The sequence below is a fragment of the Trichechus manatus genome, unplaced genomic scaffold, assembly GCF_000243295.1.
Source record: "Trichechus manatus latirostris isolate Lorelei unplaced genomic scaffold, TriManLat1.0 scaffold00030, whole genome shotgun sequence".
NCBI classification, from domain to species: Eukaryota; Metazoa; Chordata; class Mammalia; order Sirenia; family Trichechidae; genus Trichechus; species Trichechus manatus.
This window is the reverse complement of record NW_004443966.1, coordinates 21841542-21866736: the sequence shown is the minus strand read 5'-3', so window position 1 is coordinate 21866736 and position 25195 is coordinate 21841542. Positions and strand designations below refer to the sequence as shown.

The 25195-nt window shown below is 37.6% G+C and overlaps 1 protein-coding gene across 4 annotated transcripts in view; it reads right to left on the bottom strand.

The window, feature by feature from the left end:
* Positions 1-698: 698 nt before the first annotated feature.
* The window catches only part of TSPAN3 (tetraspanin 3), a 26131-nt gene continuing 1634 nt past the window's right edge, over positions 699-25195 (bottom strand). Inside the window, exons 2-8 of one of the 4 annotated variants that reach the window (XM_023729849.1) lie at positions 20247-20609; positions 12581-12772; positions 12264-12338; positions 10445-10546; positions 9297-9449; positions 8927-9010; positions 738-1644 (exon numbers count right to left, since the gene is read on the bottom strand). In XM_023729849.1, the coding sequence (XP_023585617.1) occupies positions 1552-1644; positions 8927-9010; positions 9297-9449; positions 10445-10546; positions 12264-12338; positions 12581-12772; positions 20247-20249 (702 nt within the window). In that variant the 5' untranslated portion in view covers positions 20250-20609 and the 3' untranslated portion in view covers positions 738-1551. Of the gene's footprint in view, positions 1645-8926; positions 9011-9296; positions 9450-10444; positions 10547-12263; positions 12339-12580; positions 12773-20246; positions 25184-25195 lie in introns of those variants that run through there. The other 3 variants (XM_023729848.1, XM_004374767.1, XM_023729850.1) reach the window with 3 other exon arrangements.

The window sequence follows — 25195 nt, the reverse complement described above, 5'->3', positions numbered from 1 at the left end:
CTTCACCACCTCCACCGACAGTACCCTACTTCTTGCCCTTAAACTCTCTCTTGAGTACAATTGAACCAATGCCTAGTAATGCCCTCTCCAATCCATCCTCTATGCTGCAGCCACAGGGACCTGTCTACAAAAGGTCTCATTACCACTATGTGCAAATCCTTTAACGGCTGCCTCTGCCTTCAAGTAAAGTCTGAGCTCCTCAGGATGCCACGTGGGACCCTAGGGGACCTTCTTTTCCCAGCTCTGTATTTTGAGCTCCAGGCACAAGGAGCTACTTGTAGCTCCCTACCCACTTTATTCCATTTCACACTCCTTTGTAACCTCTCCCACAAGCCTATTCAACCTCCAGGCTCAGTCATCTCTTCCAGGAAGCTGTGGTTAAGCACAGCTCCTATGAGCTCCCATTCTTTGATCACTACAAATCACTGCACTGTATGGAAATTATCTGCTTCTGTATATGTCTCCTACACTGGGACTCCAAACTCCTTGAAGACAAAGAACAGCATAGCACCACCACTGTATCCTCAGAGGCTTGCACACAGCAGGTGCTCATATTTGTAGGATATACTGACTGAAAAGCACCCATGGTTTCCTGAATACTAAGGCCTTTAGAACTTAGCATCAGATATAGTTAAAACACATGCAAATCATGATGAAGTACGGACAACACCAACCTTTAAAACATTACACTGCGGCTCTGGAATTCAAGTGTCCCCAAAATAATTAAAAACTACTTGTTGAAGGGTGATATAGAGTTTATTGAATTAGATTTTTCTATTTACAACTGAGATCACATCTACATACTATTTTGCTAGTCTACATGGGTACATTATTTCCAAATGAGTTTAAGACTTATGATGAATGGGCTCAATCATAAAAAAACACACACACGCTAATTGTTTTAAAACAGTAGTGCATACATACATTATACTCTTCCTATAAAGTCAGCTTTGATTAAAAACCACTAGTTTCAAAGATCAGACTCTGATTTCGAAGATGAACCAAGATATATACCATATGATTCTAAAGTCTATTTTAGCCATTTTGTACAGTTGCTATCTTATTGGACTACAGTATATATTTTTTAAAAGGACACTGATGAGGGGCACCACCTGGTGTTAACTTGAACCAGAGAGCTGACTTCCTCCCCCTCCCTCCCAAAACCTTTGGCCAAGAATTCTACATTGTGAAGACTGAAAGGGTCTGGTGATACTTCAGAATCAGTCCCATTAATGCTTGGAGGTAACAAAAGCAGGCCCACATCCTCCTTCAATTCTACCACACTACACAAACTTGCAAATGTTTCTGAAATTAGAACATTTCCGACCGTACTTAAAAACTTAGGGATGTGGAGAATCAACTAGAACAAAGGAAAAGAAAGTCATAGGTGGGAGGGTAGGCAGGTAGGTAAATGAAGAGACAAGCTGCTCTGTCCACCACCACTATACGTGTGTTTTAACTAGAACAACTCAGGAGGCCACCAGCAGCAGACCTGCTCAATCCACCTTCCAAATCAGAACAAGACTAAAAAGCTCAGGTTTGAATTTGCTACTATGCATAGGTTCCACCGGTGATGAGGAGCTCATAAGCAGGATCTCTACTCCTTCTGCACAACACGATGCATGCACACAGCATGCCCAGCAGCTGTGGGGAAGAAAACAGTGGAAAAAAGGCTGAAAACCCTCTTATGGCAAGTGTGTACTTCTATGTTGGTAACGGAGCTGTTTCAAAGTTCACTGACCTCAAATCATCAAAAAAGCAGTAACAACCTAACAGATGGAATTTCTTATGAACATGTTATTTTTTAGGAATTATCTAAATACCAAGTTTCAGCTTCCCTGCTTTACACCTGCAATGTCCAGTATGGTAGCCACTAGCCACATGTGACTACTGACCACCTGAAAGGTAACTGGTGAAATTAAGGCGTTGCATTTTTAATTTTATTTAAATTAAATTTAGATAAATGTGGCAAAGAGCTTCCATATTAGGCAGAGAAGGTCTAGGGAGTGGAATGATCAACACTCTGTGTGTTGAGGAACTTTAACAGATCTCATTAAGGGTGGTCTTTTCTGGCATCTGGATTTCACGGAGATTCAGTACATGAGTGACTAATAGCCCTAGGGTGGAAAACCAATCCTGACCCCCAAAAATCGTGAGCCTGGAGGTTTCTGTTTCTTCAGAATTACTATTTTTGAAATCTAGGTTTGGCTCTGTGGTATTACATATGCATATTACTTTTTAAAGGTCATTCTTCCTTTACCATTTTATTTTAATAAGTCATAATCCCCCTGTGGTGGAATATTAGAATAGTAATAAAGTCATGCCATGTTATCTTTGATAAGCAAGAGGATTAAGCTGGATTAAAGAGAAAATCGTTCTAGAATTTCTGATTTGGCTTCTCACAAAATATAAACAGTATAAAGGGCTCAATAAGGGCAAGTAATTTGATGTTCTAACTTTTCACTGAAGGCAAGAGTCCTCAGTTATTTGATTTTAAAAGGTAGGGTCCTCGGTTCAAACTGGGGTCAATCGAATTTCAGCAAAATGTACCCAAGCCATAAACAGATTCTCCAAGTCTGAACTGGAAGATAACTACTAATGAGATACACATCCAAAGAACAAGGATGCCCTCAATCTGAATTCTCGTTGGTACAAAGTTGCACGCTCCAATTTCTGCCCTCACATTAGCCTATATTCTACCCATTCTGGATTTATAGTTGAGTAAATTCTTTAGTTTCATTATATCAATACTTGCTGAGTGCTAACTATTGCAAAGCACCTTGAAAACATTTTAGAAGTGAGTATTGTTCAAAGTGTACGAAATATCTTAATTCTAGACATGTTTAGTATCTAATTCCTAAATACATTTCTGTTCATTGTACATCAAAACATTCTTAGAACAGCTACAAAATCAAACACAATTACGTTCTCAGGCAATGTTAAACTGAACAATAAAAACACTAAGCTGAGAAATTACTGATTTGTTGGGGGAAAAATCTGTCTTTCCATCCCCACTTCCTCACATTCCTTTCAGTTGGTTAACTTCTACTGAAGGAGTCAGCATTCTCTAAATGGGGTCTGAAGTAAGTACCATTTCTTCCCTGATTTTTTAAATTTCAATTAAGCCAACTTGTATTGATTTAAAAACAATTAAATAAGCCTGATAAAACCCTACTCATGCTTGGGAATGAGTCTGTTTAAGAACGTTAAGTTCCACACAATAACTTAGGATAGTCCAAACCTCATTACTGAGTATTACAAGCCCATTTCCAAAGCTTTACCATAGGGAAATTTCATTGATTACTGAAATTTTCTAACAGTAAACTTGGAAATATTACACAAATATTTTAGCTCATTATTTCTTGTAATGGCATTTTCTCCTATAGTAGTCAAGTCATAAGAACTAATATTTGCTGAGCCCAAACACTCAGCCGTTGCAAAAATAACTACTAAAAACAGAGATAAGTGGCAATTAAAAAAAAAAAACTGCCAAGGATTGGCGTTCTATAATACACTGTGTAGGTGACAGTGTGGGGAAATATGTATTCTTATATAAGGCAACTGGAACTGCATACCAGAAACACTTTTTTTCTGAGAAAAATGTGGAAATATCTCTATCAAAATTCATTCATATACTCTGACCTCTCAATTTCACAGCCATTCGTTTCTGCTATAAATAGACTTTGCACACGCATACAGAGGATATTCACTACTTGCATTTTTGTAATAGCAAGACCGATATAACTGTTCATTAATGAAGATTAGACAGTGTATGCCCATAAAATGGAGTATTATGCAGTCGTGAAATAAACAAGGCAGATCTATATCCAAAGGTATTAACTTGTTTTTAAAAAGCAAGATGCAAGCTTTAGGATTCCATTTATGTAACATTTTGAAATGACAAAATTTTAGAAATGGAAGATAGATTAGTGATTGCCAGGGTACATGCTTGGTAGAGTAGAGGGTCAGCAAAAAAGAGGAAGACCCTCAACGAGATGGACTGACACAGTGGCTGCAACAATGGGCTCAAACACAGCAACGATTGTGAGGATGGTGCGGGATCGGGTAGTGTTTCGTTCTGTTGTACCTAGGGTCGCTATGAGGCAGAACCAACTCGACGGCACCTAACAACCACCACAGGGTATAAAGAAGGGAAGACGAGGCGGGGAGAGATGTGGTTATACAAGGGTAACAGGCAGGACCCTTGTGGGGCTGGAACTGTTCAGTATCTTGACTGTGGTGGTGGATACAGGACCTACAAATATGGTAAAATTGTACAGGATTTCATACACACACACAAATGGGAAATCTGAAGGAGATCAGTGGATTGTATCAATGTCAATATCCTAGTTGTGATAATATAGTTTTATAAAATGTTACACTGGGGAAACTGGGCAAAGTATACAAGGGATCTCTCTGTATTATTTCTTACAATTGCATGTGAATATACAATTATCTCAAAAAAAAAAAAAAAAAAAAGCAAGGCAGAAAACTGCATCCTGTAAGCTTTTATTTGCATAAAAAAATATATGCTTCAATAAACACAAGCTATTTCAGGAAGGATACACGGGGAACTCCTAACAGTGGTTACTTCTGCAGGGAGGGACTCAAGAACTAGGGGTTAAGACTGAGAGAAACTTCACCCCTGCTAGGATGGCTATTATCAGAAAAATGGAAAACAAGTGTTGGAGAGGAGGTGGAGAAATTAGAAACCTCATCCATTTTTGGTGGGACTGTAAAATGGTGCAGCTGCTGTGGAAAATAGTTTGGCAGTTCCTCAAAGGTTAAACATAGAACTACCACATAACCCAGCAATTCTACTCCTAGGAATATACTCAAAAGATTTGAAAACAGGCACTCAGCTAGATATTTGTACACCAGCGTTCGCTGCAGCCAATGGACAAAAGATGGAAACAATCTAAATGCCCATCAACAGATGAGCAGATAAACAAAATGTGGTACATACATACATGAAATACCATTCAGAGACACACAGAAACAAAGCTCTGATACATGCTATGACATGAATGAACCTTGAAAACACACTGAGTGAAATAAGTCAGATATGAAAGGTCAAATATTTTATATGATCCTACTTATATGAAATATCTAAAACAGGCAAACACATAAACCAAAATTTATTAGTGGATACCAGAGGCAAGTGGGAGGTAGTTATTGCCTAAGGGGCACTGAGTTTCTGTTAAGGGTGCACTGAGTTTCTGTTAAGGACGATTAAAAAATTTGGAAATGGATGGTTGCACAACTTGAACACAATGTCACTGAACTGTACATGTAAAAATGGTTGAAATGGCAAATGTTTTGTCATATATATATTTTACCACAATAAAAAGTAAAAGGAAGGTATTTTCAAAGCAGATTATGGGGAAAAAAAAGACTGAGAGGGAGACTTACCTTTTACTAAATATACTCTTGTATCATTTGGAAAATTTATTTATCAAATGGGTATTCTCAATTAAAAAAAAAAAAAAAAACTTCCAAAACTTAACAATTAAGATGGATCCCTACCCTCCCACCCCAGATAAAAAATAAATTAATAAAATTCTGGGACAATCAAGAATTAGTTTCCCATCCTTTGGTTGAAGTTTTTAAGAAGAATTACTCAGACTTTTTTTTCTAAAAGAGTATCAGAGTCAAGGTACTGGATCTTAACTCCTACCTGAGAGTCCAATCTGAAGTGCTTTTCATTTATGTATTTTAACTCATTTTAATAAATAACTGGTAGCCAAGAAGGAAGAAAGACACAGCAATGTCAATATCTTTCACACCTGGTGTACAGGCCAGAAAAAAGCAACATTGTCTTGGGAAGCAGTTCTCTATGAAAGCTTGTTTTTGATCACTCCATCTTGAGAACATGCCAACTTCATGTAACTCTGAAGACTGACAATTCCTATTTTTCCCATATTGCTTTTGCAGAAAGCCCTGCCCCTAAGAGGTACTTAAAAGCTTGCTAAATCAAAACCTAGATTTTTTTCTATTATTATGACCAGATCCTTTAAATACAAAATTCTTAACTGATCATTTGTAAATTTAAGAGACTGGCTACTCTCAAAGACAGTGAAATATCTTAATAAGCTAATAAGATGAGAGGCATAATATTGTTTTAAAGACCTCATTCTCCTATATCTAAAAATCCTACAATAATAATTAACTAGCATTTTTCAGCTTTTTCTTTCTTGATCATTTGGTTCTACGTAAATCTAGATTATTTAACTAGACCAGAGCAAACATTTTCTTAAAGAGCCATATAGTAAATATTCCAGGCTCTATTAGCCAAGAGACAAATTTGGTCTCTGTTCCAACTACTCAACTCTGCCATGGTGGCACATGAGCGGCCAGACAATACATGAACAAATGAGTTTTGTCTGGCTCATACAAGTATAGGTAGCAGGTTGGATTTGGCCCATGAGGCCCACAGTTTGTCAATATCCGAACTAGAGCCTTTTATACTAAATTAAGCTTAAGAGAAAATTCCTCATTAAATTCACCTTTATGGCTTAATAGTTAGTACCACAAATCATACTTAAAATCAGGGGAGACTACGCTTAAAACTGTTTTGATACTCACAATACTACCAGAACTTGTCTTTCAATCTTTGACAATATTTAAACCTGTTTCCTATTATAACTCTTAGAGTTCCCCAGTTTTAGAACCTGAAGTGTTAATGATATTTTGATGCTATTACATTGTGACTTTTATCCCGCTGAAGCATTAACTGCCAGGTTCCATAACAGAACGTAAGAATTAATCTTCTGAGAGTCTTAATTCTTAGACTGTAATTGGAGGAAGATTACAGAAGGAGTTGGGGTTCAAGATTTGGGTTTGCCACTATTTGTGTACCAGTCATAAGTCATATTACCTTGCTCCTCCTCATTTTTGTGACGTTTAAAACAAAGGGGACAGAGACTGGAGAATCTGCAAGGATCCTTTGAGTTCTAAATTTTCATCTCCGTATTGGTATACAAGTGCAAAAGCTCACTGAGCTTTGAGTTATTTCTGCCTTTTTTCAGATTTTCCACACCTAGGTCACCAATCTGCATCAGATTTTGAATATCAAAAGTTCAGAACATTTAGAGGTATTCTTAAAAAAGAAAACAAATGAGGAAAAATTCTTTTATTATTTCAAATGTATTTTTTTTCCCTTAAAATCAAAATTTTCTTATTTTCAAAACCACCAGGTTTTGAATCCATGAAAGTTCTAAGTCCCTCACTTAGCCTTGCTGAACTAGAAATATAAAACCTTTATCAGGCTATTACTTAAGTCAGGGCCATTTAAATATAAAACACATACGGCAGACATACTTAATTAAGAGACTAGATAATATATTTATTAACCACCACTGGAAAATATTTAATACTAAAGAAACACCTGGCTGGTTATTAAGCTTAACTAGATGAGGGGCAGAGCTGAAATGACAATTTTCATCAGTCTTCTATACACGTTACATATTTCATGATCATAAGCACCGTACAGTAGTAGTTCCAAAGCTCTCTTGCTGCATACTAATACTTGCAGCTTTATTACCACATGTAAAATCATTAAGAATGCACAGGCAGGACTGCAGTTGGGAAAAGAGACCTGCCTCTTGTTTCATTATTTTTAGCTAAATGAATGTGTTTGCATAGACTATCAAAATATGAAATACATCCCTGCTGATCACCAGATTACTGCTATGCTGAGCCACAAAGTAAATGCTTAGACGGGCAGAGACCATAGCAAATAAAGAGCTAGGCTTTTTAATGAATCATTTCAGGGCTGTTTGAATAACAGCAAAGTAAACAATCACCCTTTTGCCATTTTAAAAGGCATTTCCCATTAAATACACTACCTTCTGTTCAAATACATAAAGACCAGGCAATCCAAGCAACTTACATTTAAACTAGCAATTACATTCACTTTATCTAACAATTAAAAGGTACCTATACTTTCTTCAAAACAGGTCTGAAGCCTATTTCAAGAACAACTAATATAACAACACTCTGATAATTAGATCTGATGATACTTGGCTATTCTCAGTTGTAAGACTCCTCTAACAGAATCCATACAATATACTGTATATATTTGAGAAACCAGGAATGTGGACAGCTGTATTGGATGGGAAAACAGCAATTTTTCTTCAGTTGTTTCTAGATAGGGATGGGGATAAGGGTGTGTTTTGGAGGTAGGGAGGCTGGGAGCCAATAAAGTGAGAAGCGATTAGGCAATTATCAGCTACTTTGCATAAGCTAGTATTAGGGGGAAAAAAACAACTGTTTTCACTGGTAGGAGTTGGGAAACCACTTCCTTGTAGCTATAAAAAATGATGCACACTTTCAGATGTGCCAAGTGAGGTCATGGGTTCTTGATGGCTGACAGTCCAAAACAAATTAGTCCATAAATACAGAAGAGGCTAGAATCTCAGTTTTTACTGGAAGTCTAAGAGACTAATATTGTTGTGGTACCAGTACTTGATTTCTGTATATGAAATATATAAAACCCTTAAGGACAGAAAAACAAGAACTGAAAGTAGAAATAGTACACAAAAGATTTAAATAAAGCTTTTTCATTTTCAAACTGAAACAAAGCAGGACACTTTTTTAGAATTCTGTTAAGTTCTATTAAAATACCTCCCAAGAATCTATTATGGTAACAGTTTGTTTGTATTTTGAACAGGCCACTCACTAATCACGGCAAGAAAATAAGGCAAAGCGTTCCCTCCCCTTCCAGAGCTCTGATCTTTGGACCATTCTGGGTCTAGGTGTAGAGACATGGAATGGAAGATGCTGGAAACTGGTGGGTAGTACCTCAACCACTTCCAAGGTATCTATACACACAAAGATTCACTGCACTTGGTGATTAAAATCATTTGGGGCTGACACCCGAGAACCAGCCTGCCGTGATAATAACTCTTTGGCTAGCTGTGCCTACCTGAATAGCTGCAAATGCCAGCGCTGCCCAGATAACATGCATCATAATTTCTTGTAACTTCTTCACAACTAGAGCCTCACACCCCTGAAACACACAAAGTCATCCACATTAGAAATCTTTTTGAAAAGTGAAACCTGCAGTTGTAAATTACTACTGACAAAAACTAAAAGAGGAAAAAAGATCACACAATTACAGCAAAAGTTAGACATGTAATTAAAGCAAAAGATAATGCATCTAAAAATAATTTACAGTAAAATAAAATGGCATTAAAGCAAAGGAGGGTGGAAAAGAAGTTCCAGGTAGAGATAAGACACAGAGAAAAGCAGGTTATTAGGCTAGACTCAAGTCTTGGCCAAGAGACCTGACTCACCTCGGCATAGAGGTCAGAGGGGTGGGCCAGGCTGCCATTACAGCTGCTGGCAGTCTCTCTGCAGCAGCTAAGAGGGACGCTCTGGTTTTTGGTTTCTTTGAACCAGTCTGTATTTTCCCAGTCTGAGTAATTGTGAATTCCACAACAGTGCAGCTAAAGGAAGACAGAAAGAGAATGGCGATGTTACTGCTCACAAAACACACCCCTGGGTTGAAATTTAGAGTTCCATGCACTACAGGCCTTTAAAAAAAAGCTACTCTAGAACAGTGCTGTCCAACAGAGCTTTCTGCAATGAAGGAAATGTTCTGTATTGGTGTGATTCAATATGGTAGCCACTAGCCATACGACACCATTGAGCACTTAAAATATGGTTAGTATGACCAAGGAACTGAATTTTTAATTTTAATTCAAACAGCCATGACTGGCTACTATATTGAGCAACATTGCTCTAGAACCTCTACATGAAAACCACATTGCCTGCAATGGCTAGTTTCTAGCTAAGAAAAATCTTCATTATCTTACATGTTAAATAATTGGTTCTGAGTTAAATATTATTTCCAGTGACAAAGTGTTTACAACGTTTTATCTGAAATGTCTGGGATTTGCTTTAAGACAAACTAGCAAAAAAAAAAAAAAAGGAGGGGTGGGTAATAGATGAAATAAGATTGACAAAGGATGATAATTTTGGAAGCTAGGTTATGGGTACATGGATCTATTATATATTAATCTCTCTACCTTTGTGTCCATAATTTTTTTTTAAACAGTTCTGCCTGCTGCCTTTTCTGGTCTTGCTTTCTAAAGGTAGATACAGACCTTCCACCTGCCCTAGAGTCCATCCAGACTCCCACCTTTCTTGTGGTACACATCTCTCCTTCCATTATCACCTCTCTGGCTAATTATTATTTTTTAGGGGAAAAAATGTCAGATGATTAAAAAAAAGTTGGATGCTTCTTCTCTGGCTTTGACTAGGTGATGATGGAAAAAAACCTTTCAAGGGTGAAGGCTGGGGAAAAATATTAAGACCCAGTAGGAGGCTAACCACAGCTGTGAAGGTACATGGCTAGTTTACATAGCAATAACAGAGTTAGTTTAACGTTGACCCAACAGTGATTGGCCCTCAACAACAAATTCACCTCAAGAGAGCTCACCTGTCTCTGTACGTAATCAATAGCCCGGCTAGCAGCATCAGGATTGGTTCCATTGTAGGTTTTATACACTTTCTGAATGCTGCGATCAACTTCATTTTCCACCTGAATCAAAACAAAGGATTTAGTTCCTCAAAAATACTGGTAAAAAGTAACATCAGGCAAGGCTCCAGCTAAAACGCTTAAATGGCATCTTTGCAAGTTGCCAGCCTCTGTGAATTTCTTGTAAGAAAAACGTTTTCTTCCTTCCTGCCTCTCTATAGATTCAGATTAACAGGTAAAAATTCAGGCATATTATACTACATGGATTAAAAGCATTCAAAGAGAAGGTTGTGTGCAAGATGGTAGGCTAACAGCGTATTCAAGAGGGAGAAAGCAGTTGAGTCTTGGGATTAATGTCCTAAATTACAAACGGACCACCTTCCTCTTTCAAGTAAGTTTTCAGCGTGTTCTCAGATCTATTCTTTTTTCCTTTCCTAAAGGAGGTAAAAATAAAACAACTTTAAAGCCCTCACAAGATACTTTTAGGACAAATGTCAACATTATTTCCATTTTACATACACAATGTTTAGATCTGGCCAAATATGCAAAACCTGCAAAAGCAGGTTAAAAAAAATCAGTCCTTAGAAGTGGCCTTCTATGAGAAAGCTGCAGTTCAATGTATGTCAAGAGGAGACCAGAAATAAACTATAACTTCTTGCTGCCAATTACTAAAGGGGCAAGCATCATTTAACGAAGTTTGCTTGTACCCGATTCTCCTTACTCCTCTAAGATGTCTAGAGCCATTTGGTAATTACACCAGTGATGTCATAAGACCCTAAAACTGATAAGCAGGTCATAGGCAAGGACATAATCCATTGCATTTTTGGGCACAGTGGCATAGTATCTTATGTACCAAGGGCTACAATATTAAGTTGGTATATCATGCCTTTGACTTAAAACAGTAAGTTAAATGAGAATGAGTCTATTAAGCCTTTATCATGGTTCTAGATAATTAACTGATTAATTAACAATAATTAATTAGATAATTAAGATAGTTAATTAATTTAAAGCAGCCTGTTTAGCTTTAAGTGGTCCAGGAGGTGGAAAGTAAAAGCAGGCAAAATATAAAGGAAAGAGAAAAAAAGAGAATAATCAAGAAAGGGAAAAGAGGAAGAAGAAGGGAGTGGCTGGTCTCTTATTCCTTAGAACAGAGGGGAAGGTAGGATCACAATTCAAATTCATCTTTTTTTTTTGTCTAGGACCAAGGCATTTTTAAAAGAGGCAATCAAAAATGAACTCCTCGACTTAATTCTTCTAAAACAGAAATCAGAAAATGTGTATTTCCTCCTCCTCAGACGGAAAATTTACGGGCTGAGGAAATTTGAATAAACTTCTCAACTGACCAACTATTCATTTGTAGCTCATTCTGAGATACTTTAAAGAATATTAAATACCTATAGTTAACAGCAGCAGAATTAACACTCTGCTACATTAAATGAGACTTAAAAAAAAAACAAAACTCACTGCCATTTAGTGGATTTCGACTCATAGTGACCTTACAGGACAGAGTAGAACTGCCCTAACAGGTTTCCAAGGCTGTAATCTTAACAGAAGCAGACTGCCACATCTTTCTCACAGAGCAGCTAGCAGGTTCAAACCACGGACCTTTCTGGTTAGTGGCTGGGTGCTTAACCACTGAGATACCAGGGCTCCTTTAGATATTTAAAGCAGCATCTAAACTGAAATAAGGCAGTTTATTGATAAAATGTATTTATTCTATTTTACTTGAAAAACTTAAACCACCTTTTAAAGCATTATTTTAATTCAGCAGACAACATACCTTTGCTCTGTAAACGTATCCCAAAACCACTACAACAACTTCTGTGACAAAAACCAAGAGTAGGATGATGACAAACTGTAAAGAAATATTGACAAAAATTAAACACAAATGAAAAAAATAGCTCTAAATGCTCTCTTTGTTAAAAAACAAAAACAAAAAAGTTATGAGAGATGACTATTAGCAATTTAAGACAAGCGTTAATTCTATCAAGTATTATAATAGCCAATGAGTCTATGGAGTTTCATGCTCAATTCAAAAAGAGTATCATACAAATTAACATTTCTGTGTTTCACACACTCAGTGAGATGCTAACTTACTGTGGCAAGTCCGCAGCGGCTTTCCCGGATTGTGGCGCAGCAGCCAATTAGCCCAATAATGAAGAGCAGGGCTCCTACAGCTATGATCACTACAGCAGGAATGAGAGTGTACACATCTTCAAAGAAGTGGTCATAATCGTCATAAGTGATGAAGACATAGGCTCCCACATAGCATAAAATGCCTGCTGCTCCCTGTAGAAAACAAGACCAGAGCACTGGCAAAAGTCTCTAAGCCTTGCCCAGTAAAATGTTCCTACTATTTCTTCACAGGTTATAATTTAATGAGATTTCCCATCACTTTTAAATCTATTTGTAGACTTTTTTTTCCCAGTAAGCTGGAAAGTCCCCTGTGATTCATTATTAAGAACATTTCTTTACTGGATAAAGTAGAAAAGTGTCCCAAACTCCACCAACTTTTCAATAATTGACAGTTCAGTTAGAACCAAGACCCATGAATCCAATAAGAATACTGGTAGTAAGAATGAAAAAACCACACACACATAACAAAGGCTTATTTGTAGCTCAACCTTTGCTCACTGTAGTTGCCCTCAAAAACTGGAGAAACTGTATAAGTGGCCGGGCCAAGATTTTATCCCAGGCAATCTGACTCTAGCATCTGCACTTTTAACCTTTATCTACTCCCTTAGGGAAAGAAAATATAATATTAACTAGCAACAACTTGCTGTCCTAATCTTCAAGACTATGAAATGGTAAAGAGGGAGGGCTCAGTCACCACATAGCATCACAAACCCTTAGATCTAACAATGCTTCTCAAACTTTAATATAAATAGGAATCACGTGAGGATCTTATTAAACTACAAAGTCTGAATGAATAGGTTTGGGGTGGGGCCTGAGACTCTGTATTTCTAACAAATTCCCAGGTGATGATGCTGCTGCTGGTTCTTGGCCACACTCTGAATAACCAGGCTTCAGAGCACCTAAAAGGAAATTGAACGTAAAAAGTCATGTAACAGATATGCCTCATCTCAGCTGCTGCTCCAGGCATCTTCTCCAGCTGCAGAGTTTTACACGCATTGTCTCCTCTATCATGGTCAGTTTTGCTATCCTAGTGTACCAGCTCTATGCTAACAACCCAGTGCCTTCTGCTTTATATGCACATGAGCAAATGCAGTGTCAGGCTAAGTATTACATCATTTGGTTTAATGAGCTATTTGTAGAGCACTTAGAGACTTTCACAGAAAAAGAATTATTTCAGCATCTTTAAAATTTAATACACAAATTATTAATTCTCAAACTAGAAAACAGCCTCTACAACAATACTGGAAATGTCGTCATCTCCTCTGAACCTAAAAACTCAGTTCATTTCTTAAGTCAATGGAACCCAGTAAGCTTGGGCATCATCGGTATTTTCATACACGAAGACATTAGAATCACTGTCAGATCTTGAAGAAAAAGATTCCATATATGTGAAGTTGAGAAAGTAACTTGATTTTTCTTTTATAACATGACTTTTAAAAATGAGAAGACTAGAATAATGGAGGTAATTAAAAAATATATTATTCTTTTTAAACTCTCCTCCTTTGGCTTTCAAGGGGTCCCACCACTGATTTTCTTCCTACTTCTCTATCTGTTCACTTTCTCATTCTCTTCAGGGACTCTTCTTTACCAGACTGAAATGGTAGTCGTCTCCAGGGTCCTGTCTTCCGCCCTGTTCTTTTTTCTCATTCGCTAGGATCTCTTTGGGCTAGACTGGCCATGGCTGCACTAGTCATTATAGCTCTCTACTAAAGCTACTGTCTCAAGACCTATACACCCCCATCTGGAAGTCCCACAAACACCCCACCCTCAACCTGCCTCAAATCTTCTCTGCCTCTATTCCCACTTCATCTTGTCTTCCTTTTATATTCCTATCTCAGCAAAAGGCACCAGATTCCTAATTTCTCTAGTCAAACACCTGAGTTACCCTATACTCTCTCCTTGACCCATTTCTATATGTAATCAATCACCAAACTCCTGTAAGTCTATTTCCAAAAACATTATTCATTATTTGAATACTTCTGCTTCTCTTCAACCCCACTGCAGTGTTTATGTCTTAATTTGGGCTTTATCATTGTTCACACTAAATCTTACTTCTACCCTTCCTTGCCGCTTAATAATATGTTCTTTACATTGTTACCAGAGTTATTTTTGATAAAAATACAAACCAGATCAAGGCAAAATTCGTTTTAGCTCCCCATTACCCTCAGGATGGGGTAAATATGGCCCTTGAAGCTGTTCCTCCTTGTTTTTCAACCTCAGACTTCATCAATACCCCTCATACACCCTGAGCAAGATAAAACTGTTATACCCAAATTCCCCATAAACTCTCTCACTTCCCCACCTCTGCTGTTCTCTCTGGAATGCTCTTCCTTCTCTTTATCTGCCTGAGAACTCCTTGATGCCCAGCAATATGCAGCTGTCATCTCTTGGAAGTCATCCTTGACGCTTTCAGGCTGGATTAGGTGCCCCTCATCCACTCATGTATCACCTCATGCATACTCCAACAGAGCATTTACTACATCTGTTGCAATTACAGCTATACATGTCTCAACATGTCTTGAGGGCACAAACTGTGCCTGTCTGTCTTTCAGCTCTGTATCACCATCCCACACTTACAACAGTGCTTGACACACAGCAGTATCAGTCAAAATTTATTGAGTGCACATCTGTGATAGCTCAGGTTGTGTGTCAACATGGCCGGGCCACGATTCTTAGTGGTTTGGCAGTTACGTAATGATGCAGTTTGGTATTTACATAATGCTGTAGGTTGGCTGGTGCTGCAGTGGTTAAGAGCTCGGCTGCTAACCAAAATGCTGGCAGTTTGAATGCACCAGCCACTCCTTGGAAACCCTATAGGGCAGTTCTACTCTGTCCTACAGTGTTGCTATGAGTCAGAATTGACTCAGTGGCCATGGGTTTGGAGCCCTGGTGGTGTGCAACAGTTAAGAGCTCGGCTGCTAATCAAAAGGCTGGCAGTTCTAATCCACCAACCGCTCCTTGGAAACGCTATGGGACAGTTCTACTCTGACCTACAGAGTTGCTGTGAGTCGGAATCGACTCAACAGCAACAGGTTTTTATGGGTAGTTTGGCAGTTATGTAATGATGTAGTCATCCTCCATGATGTGATCTGATGTGATCAGCCCAATCAGTTGTAAGGGGAGGTTCTTCAAGGGTGTGTAGTCTGCATCCTATATATATATATATAAATATATACATACATATATATGGATGTTCTGGCAAAGCTTGCTTGCTCTGGATCCTGCATCCGGACTGTCATCATTTGACCTCTGGTTCTTGGGACTTGAGCCAGCTGCCTGCCATCTGACCTGCCAATCCTGGGACTGTCTGCCCCTGAAGCTACGTGAGTCAGGAGAAGCCTCCAGCTGATGCCTGACCCACGGACTTGGGACTTGTCAGCCTCTACAACTGCGTGAGCCATTCCCTTGAGATAAATCCCTCTCTCTACATATACACAAGCTTCACTGGTTTTGCTTCTCTATAGAACCTAGCCTAAGACATTATCTTAACCCTGCCCTTAAAATCATCCTCCCACTTCTATCAAAAGGTTTTGTTTGTAATTACTTTGCTTCTCTCAGTCCAATATGTACACTCTTTAGTTCAGTATTCAAACATGATGTGGCAACTTAATTCGGCTTATTGAATTCCTGATGGCCATTATGTCTGAATACATTAGTTTGTAAACAATACTGTATCGTAAATATAAATGCTGCACTTATAGCAACTGCATCTGTTCAAAGGTCCTCAAGGTTCACAGACATACTTGCTTTGTGGGCACACTACTGTGGGATGAAGGGAGGCACAGGAGAGGGAGAAGAAGAGGAGAAATAGTTTAATGGTTTGAGTGTGCTTATTACAGAAATACATGGACTATTTAGTACACTTACCAAATACTACTTATCTTTAACTATATATGTGATGTGATACACACAATCTCACACACACACACACACACTTATATATACACTGAAAATTGTGAGAGCCACAACTCAACGGGACTGCCTTATTTTTGCGGGTCTTGTAAGTTTTCCACCTTTGACAGGGTGCAGTCTTACCACTTTTCCATAGCTCTCTATTAGTGGATAGTATTTGAGTTTTCCTTCTCTGACAGGTTTTCACCTTACACAGGTTCTGGCTTTCACAGGTTTAATGTATACACACACTCACATATTTTGCACGAGTAAACAATTTCAGCACTTACGGTGAATTAGCAGAAATCTTAAATATAAATTAAATTTCCCCCAGTTTGTCTTCACTAGTCATCCTTTAAAGTCTTAGCTTTTCTTACTGTAAAAGTCTGTATTTGTTTTTTAAAAGGCTTGAATTAAAATGAATTCCATTTTTGAGCTTCTAGGAAGTGACATTTTAGCCTACATAAATCTGAATGAAAATGATATAAAACGGTAAGATATACACAGTATGCACTCAATAATTTATCTGAAGCAAAGGACCCTGACGAACCACTCACATTTTAGACTTAAAATAATGAGGTTTCAACCTAAAGAGATTCCTGTGAGAATCACACCTAGTGCTGCCTGGGAATGGGCCAAGTGAAAGGCTTCTAGTGCTGTCACTGTCTACCCAGATGGAGGCACTCATCTGAAATCGAGACTGTGAGAACACCAAACCAACAGCAGATATCACCAGATGTGTAACAAATGCAACGTAAGGCTAGGAGGTGACGCCATTTATAAAGCTGCCTTTTTTTTTTTTTTAGTATTTATTTTATTTTGGGTGAAAATATATACATAGCAAAACACACCCATTCAACAATTTTCACAGGTACAACTCAGTGATCTCGGTTACATTCTTCACGTTGCGTCATCCTTCTTGCTATCTGTACCCAAATTATTTTATTACCATCAACTCAGACTCACTACCCCCTAAACTTCTCATCTATGCTTTAGAGTTACTGCTGTCAATTTGATCTCATATAGATAATTCTTTAAAGAGGTGTGATGCTCAAGGTAAACATTTTTTTACTAATTGATGCCTATTCTTTTCTAATAGACTCAAGAGCAGTTTCTTTTTCCAGGCTGCAAACCAGTCAACATCCAACTCACACAGCAGAGCTGAGATTCCAACAGAACTCTATTTTGGCTACATACAGTGAGAAGTAACCTATTAGTCGCAAGCCTTGTGCATACAGCAAAGCAGAAACAACTGCCTGATTGCTGACATGAGACTATATAAACCAAATCACTTGTAAATAGTGGCTATGTTTCCTAAACTGAAGACAACTTCAAAATTTTCTTCTTTTAATGAAATCTATAGTGCTTATATCTTAAACTGTATAATAAATAATTTATGGAATGACAGCAGTTACTTTGAAAATACAAAGTAGGTGTCCTACAAACAGCTGAAGACCTAAAAACAGCTATAAGCAAATGTTTTCCTGACATTCAACAATCAGTATGGAGAGCACCCAAAAGAACATGGGCAAGGGTAAAGTGTGTATGGTAAATGGAGGGAAGGTTATAAGTGACTCCTAGGTAGCATGCATAGGGACTCTGTAGTCACTCAGATTTTTAATACAGGAGTCACAGGTTTTAGAAAGGCTAAAAGGTGAGCACAGTTAAATCTTTCTTTTCAAGGTCCAGGATGGAATTGGGATCTATCAAAAGATCAGGGCTTTGCCAACAAGGCAGCTGTGGGAGGAGGACAAGCGGGGAGGAGGTGGAATAGAAGAGGAGATGAAATGTAGAACTTGGAAGCAGCTGAACTGCTTCAGTCGCCAGTAAGAAAAGCTGAGCCTATAAGGGCGCTTTGTGCCAGGACGGTATACTAAAAATATTCACTCTTTTTACCAAGAAGAAAGCGGAAATTTAACGAAAAGACTGAGATCTGAAACTACAGAAAGAATATATATTTTTAAAACTACTCTTCTTATCTTTTAATAAGCCCATGCTCCAAATTAAGTCATGGAATTTTAAAACTAGGAGAGCTAGTACTTCTGTCATACACCAAACTGTCATGACAAAAAAGAAAATAAAGCTATCTTGTAAAATTTTGTTGAAGTGTATGGTCTCCAGAAGTATGAGACTTCATTTTATCCCTTTACCCTTCCTCTACATACACACGAATGTGAAATCTCTTTTAAAGTAAAGAATTTCATTCTTTCGTAAGATTGTTTTTCCTACAGTTTAGGAACTAATTTTTTGTTGTTGTTTTTGTAATTTTCAAATCCTCTGTGAAAGACACAGATGAACTGATGAAATGCTAAAATCCTCAAAACTAATAAATTCCTTCATTTTCTTAGGAAGAAGGAATATGGAATGAAAGGAGGTACATCGACCACAGTGAAACCTGCCATTGGAATGTGGCAATATTACAGTATTAGAAACAGACTTGTTACCAGCTGCGGAGATAAAATAGCTCTGTTGTCAAAAGTGTATCTATATGGAAATTTAGAAATGTGAAGTTGGAAGTATCCCACAGAACATTTGGGTGAAGATAAAGCAAAGCAGAAGTGATTTTCTTGCAGTGCTATGTAGCAGACGTGGGTGATTCATATAACAACAGGCAAGAATCAGGACAGCGTAAAGATGAGTGACCATCTGAACTTCACTCAGCTAAAACCACAGTACCTGACAAATTCTTGCTTGCCTTGTGAACTGCTCCTCTGGAGTGATTTTTGCCTCAAAGAATCAATTGGTAAAGTAGAAGTGATCGGAATGTTGGGAAGAAAAATAGTCAAGAAGAGAAAGACTGGGTGAAACCACTGTGTACTCTAGTAGACTTTAACACAGCAGACTTTCAAGTAGAAAGCAGAGAGGAAAAATAAAAACCCCAGCAGAAATCCATCTCATGTATACATCTCATCATTTAATTCAATGGGTTGCCTGTACAGTCATATTAGTTTTTATGTATCTCACTTGTCTCCTGCGATGTCTGAGTCACTGGTAGTTCTACACCATACATTTCTGAAAGCTTCCTAAAACTCCACCCTCATGTCATTAAGAGTGTCTTAAAATCATCTTGACAATAATCTTTTAGCACTGTACTTAACATAATAATCTCTAGCCCAACCATGCTTTGTTTCAATACTGACTTAGTCTACTAAAATAGTTCATCTAATTAAGCTCGATTACTCCTTTACCAAGTCCAAAAACCAACTGAAATAGTTGACTCTGACTCATGGTGACCCCATGTGTGTCAAAGCAGAACTGTGCTCCGAAGCATTTTCAATGGCTAATTTTTTGGAAACAGATCAACAGGACTTTCTTCCGAGGCACTTCTGGGTGGACTCAAACCTCCAACTTTCGGTTAGCAGCCCCAGAGACTTTACCAAGTCCACTGCCTATTCACTCTCTTATCAACTTTCAAAGAAAAAAAAAGACTACTCCAAAGAATTCAAATCTTCTTTCAGAAATTAAAGGTATTCTTACTATGATTTTTTTGAAGTTATTAAAATACTATTTTTTACCAAACTGGTCAATAATAAAACCAACCTCACTGTCATGATTATTGCCATTATTCTTAAAGGAGAAATATTTCAATCCTTTTAAATTGCTATTACTTTGATGATATTCCAACAGTCATGCTCCTCAATCCTGCCCTATTTTCACTTGTTCTATATTCAGTTTTTTATATTCATTCCTTATCCAGCTTAACAAAGCTGCTCTATTTAATCCAATTTGCACCTACCATTTGAAAGACCCAAAAGTTCAAGTTGCAATAAATGAAGATCAACCAACGCCACAGCCAAATTATTTTAACAGCATGGAAACTGGCTATTTTCAGACTGCAGGGCTCCAGGGGTCATCTGAGAAGCACGGAATTCAGACATGCATTTTCTTTGAGACCCTCTGTTTACACACTCTACTATACCAGTATATATAACAGTCGATGTTGAGCCAACTCTGACTCATGGTGACTTCATATGTCAGAGTACAACTGTGCTCCACAGGGTTTTGAATGGCTGATTTTTTCAGAAGTAGATTGCCAGGCCTTTCTTCCAAGGTGCCTCTGGGTGGAATTAAACCTTCTACTCCTCAGACCTTATTCTGTCTGTAAAAAGAATGAGTTATTATTGTAGGAGCCTGGGGTAATTAAGTTTTATAATGTTAGAGTTTGTCCATGTGTGGGTTATGTGTTTAATCAGTAGCAGCAACAATGTAAAATATAATATGTCAACAATTACTATTAAACCCCTTTTAGTAGATCAAAAACAAATACGTAAATGCAAACAACTTTTTTCTTCAACTACTATGTCAAATTATTAAATGGGAAGCAGGGAGAGAGGAGGAAGAGATGGTGATAACATTTTTAAAGGAAGAATTGAGGCTGTCCGTAAGTGTGATTTTTGGGGGGAAGGTGCACCTAGAAATTAAATTCAGTGAAGAATTAGAAGATTTTGACTGTCCCTCTCTGCTCTCCCCGGTCCCCTCTTCCAATTAACTGTGAGACAGCAGAGACTATGTCTTTTTATTCTTTATATTCTCCAGAAACAAGAGTAGATATTAAACAAGCATTTAATGAAAGAATGGTTCTTGGGGTATACTTGTTTGATGCAAGTATAAATTTTATAGAATAAATTTTCTGCAAAGACACCTAAACTGAATTGGGTCTTACAGAATAAAATTCATTAAAATATTTCAAAGTATGGTAAATACCCTAGAAAGCTAGTAAATAACCTAGTCCTTAAATTGCAACTAAAAACAGTGTTCCTGCAAATGGTCACCCTGCTGATTCCAAGTTCCCAATGTTATGAGTTCTTTCAGTTAATGATTACTCAGAGCCATAAGGCACTTGGTCAGTGGACAGATGACTGAGAATGTATAAAGACTGGAAACATTCATTTTCTTAACTGTCAAAGACAAATTAAAAGCTAAGTTATGCCTTTCCTAGTATCATAACATAACTTGTTCACTGACAAAGTTAGCCTTTTTTCTAGTGAACTGAAAAACAACTATGAAAAAAAAATCTGTTAGCTTAAGTGTGTTCCAATGACACATTCTTTGTCAAAACAGTCATTCACAATACAGAAATGCAGGAGGTAGAGAAACAAATTCCAGGATGTCAGATGAACATTAAGGTTTAAAAGTATCCTCAAATGTGTCAGATGTGCTGGAAAATACAAAATATGCAACAAGAGGGAAAAACAGTTGAAACACTTCATTATAAACTTTTATTTTTTTAAACTGGAACATGAAGGCATAGTCAAACCTTTTAGCAATTTGAACATGCGAAGTACAGGCATGTTCCCTCGGCCTTGAAAATGCTCCCCAATGCCACCCAAATCACCCCTAGACCAGCTCCTTCTTATATTCCAGGTTAAATCTGATCTCCTTTAAAAAAACAGAAAACAAAAAACTGATCTCCTTGGAGAAGCCTTCTTTGCCAACCTAAAGCAGCCACCCAATTACGCTATCACACCACCTCATTTTAATTCTCTATGTAACACATCACCATCTAGTATTTTTCTTGTTTATTTTTAATTGTCTGTCTTTCTCCACCAGAAAGTTTTGTGAGAATGGTGATCTTCACTGTCTTTTTCACCATTTTATCAACAATACAGGCACAAAGTAGATGCATTATATTTGTTTAATATTTGTGTTATATTTATTATAACAAAGCAATTTTTAGTTATATGCATTCAACAGAGGGGAGTATGATAAGTTTTTCTGTTAAAAGGAGGAATAAATTTTAAAGGTTATATTTTGCTTTCAAATATGATTTGTATGTACAGATTATTTACGTATGAGTAAAAGATGATTAGTGAAGGTGTCATATTCTGAAGTTGCTTTTAAAGGTGTTAAAAAGGCGCTTGATCTTATGGTACGCTCCACTCCACACGTGTTTTAGTGTTACTATCAGCTCTTATACAGATGGAAAGCAACAGCCTAAGTAGATGTGTCAGATTATAAACGCTACAAGCATGGACAAAGCTTCCGTTTCTCTTCCAGTCCCTATTATGCTTAAAACGCGTAAGAGTGAAATAGTGAGCAAAACAAATATGAGCTTAAAACACATAGTAGCCAACTGGTTTTTCTCACAGGGTAGAAAAAGTAGTAATTCGTCTAACACTGGACTTCTAAGTATTCAATTAACTAACTAACCAGAATAAAAACCTAATTATTAGAAAGTACTGATTTAAACTTGCTTTAGACAAGACCTTGGGTCATAGCAATGATCCATCAAATTTAGAATCCTGTCTGGCCTCGGTACAAAGGCACAGTTTATAGAAGAGGCTTCTTGTTGTTAGTTGCTGTCAAGTCAATTCCGACTCATGGTGACCCTATGTGTGCAGAGTAGAACCACTCCATAGGGTTTTCAAGGCTGTGACCTTTTGGAAGCAGATCGACAGGTCTGCCTTTTACGCGTCTCTGGGTAGGTCTGAACTGCCAACCATAACATAACTTGCTTACTGACAAAGTTAGCTTTTTTTCCTAGTGAACTGAAAAACTATGAAAAAAAAAATCTGTTAGCTTAAGGTATGTTCCACTGACCCATTATTTGTCAAAACCGTCATTCATAATGATAGAAATACAACACGTAAGTGCTAGTAGTTGAGTTGAGCCCTGGTGGCACAGTGGTTAAGAGCTCAGGTTGCCCACCAAAAGATAGGCAGTTCGAATCCACCAGCTGCTCCTTGGAAACCCTATGGGGCAGATCTACTCTGTCCTACAGGGTCACTATGAGTCAGAATTGACTCGACAACAACGGATTTGGTTTAGCAGTTGCGTGCTTAACCATCTGCGCCACTCAGGTACTCCTATTGATAGAAAAGGCTGGTGGCTGTTTATTCCAATAGGCTTTAAAATTTCGTCATGTATCTCAAACACTCCTAACCTTCTTTAACAAATCATCATGGGTCTAGCGTTAATTACATTTAAAAGCTACACTGCTCCATAAAAACAAAGAGATCCATATTGTACATCCTTTCTTTCATTTGTCCAAAATTATTTTCAAGCTACAAGCCCTAATATTCTGGAATTTGGTGAGGAACTCTCTATTCCCATTATGACAATCTGCAGGATTTTATAAACAATTGTTTCCCCTTTTAGTTTTTGCCTTTCCACAGTTCCTTTCTTAGACTGCACTGTCAAAACAATCTAGACCAATCAACTTTAACAATTGTGGCTGTTATCAGAGCATTTAATGCTGAGCCAGAGTATTTCAGGTATATACTTATTTCCACATCACAGCTCACAGAATGCCAACTGAACCAGAATACCAAGATATAAAAACATGTAAAGATCTTGCCAAACCAATTAACTTTACTACTTACCTGCAATCAGCCACTACCATCTGATCGTAAGAGCCTGTATAAGAGTTAAAAAGTCTACTAAAGTTGCCTAAGGAAACCTAGATGAACTTCTGATACGCTCTAGCTAGGGAATGTTTATTCTTCCACTAACAGATCCCAAAGCATTAACAAGGGGGGCATTATATGAGAATACACTTATTAGAACTGAAGAATGTATTACAAACTTTCAGGGAGAACCCGTTAACATTTGTTTTCTGTACTTCCTCATTATGACCTAATTTTTTTAAACAGACAAAGTTAATAGTGTAGTTGAAATGCTGGTACAGGTTCTAACCATGGGTAAAATCAGTATGTTCCAGAGAAAGTGACTCTAACCTAGCTACCAAGTTCCTTCCCTTTCCAAATCTTTTGAAACCACACTTTGTTTTAACCCCACAAACTAGCATATGATGGGACAATCTGGATTAACGCTGGCTCTGCCACACCTTGGGTGTGCTACTTTAACTCAGTAAACCATAATGCCGTCATCTGTAAAATAAGCATAACAACATTCCCTGCCAAATGAGGCTGCTGTTAGGATACTCCATGTAAAGTCCTTAGCATGTAGTGTGTGGCATGTAGTAAGCACTGGAATGTTAGCTATCATTACCACCATCATCAGATTTCAATAGTTTATCTCTAATCATTTGGCAGGAGACACATGTAAAACTGTTTCCTTGTTAGTTACGTTGTACTCATTAATGCTGCTCTAAGCCACAATTTTCCTCCTGCATAGCTGTTTAACTTCCTTATCATAGCTCACAAAAGCTTTACTATCCTACTAACCCAGAAAAAAGGTGTTTTTAGAACACCGTATGACTTCAGTCTTGATGATAACCCACCATAAGCACAACTGAAGTTCAACAAAACCTTCTTCACTGAAGTTAAGTACCAATAATACGTACATATACTTACACAACTTACATAGACTCATGAGCAACCACCTAGAATTAACTGATATTTTAGAGTAAATGAAAATTTATTTAAAGAAAATGATTCCGCTATTTCCAATATTTTGTTACATTAACAACAATTCTAGTTCTTCAGCTTGAAAAACCTAGAATCCACCTCATAGTGCGTATATTATTCTTCACAATCAAAAAGTTATGCCCATAAAATCATAAGGACCTGTAAGGGTACAAAGCCAAGTCTCTGCCCCTTAAGTACCTCATTTTTTAAGGGAGTGTTTCTCATTTGAGGATTCTTGAAATTTCTTCCCTTTAAGAAGGCCTAAGGTATAAGACACACTGTTCTAACCGAAAAGACAAAATCGTGGAATCCCCACTATCACTACCTACCAGCTAGGACTCTTTCCTTCACACCATAAAGACCCTAAAAGACTCTA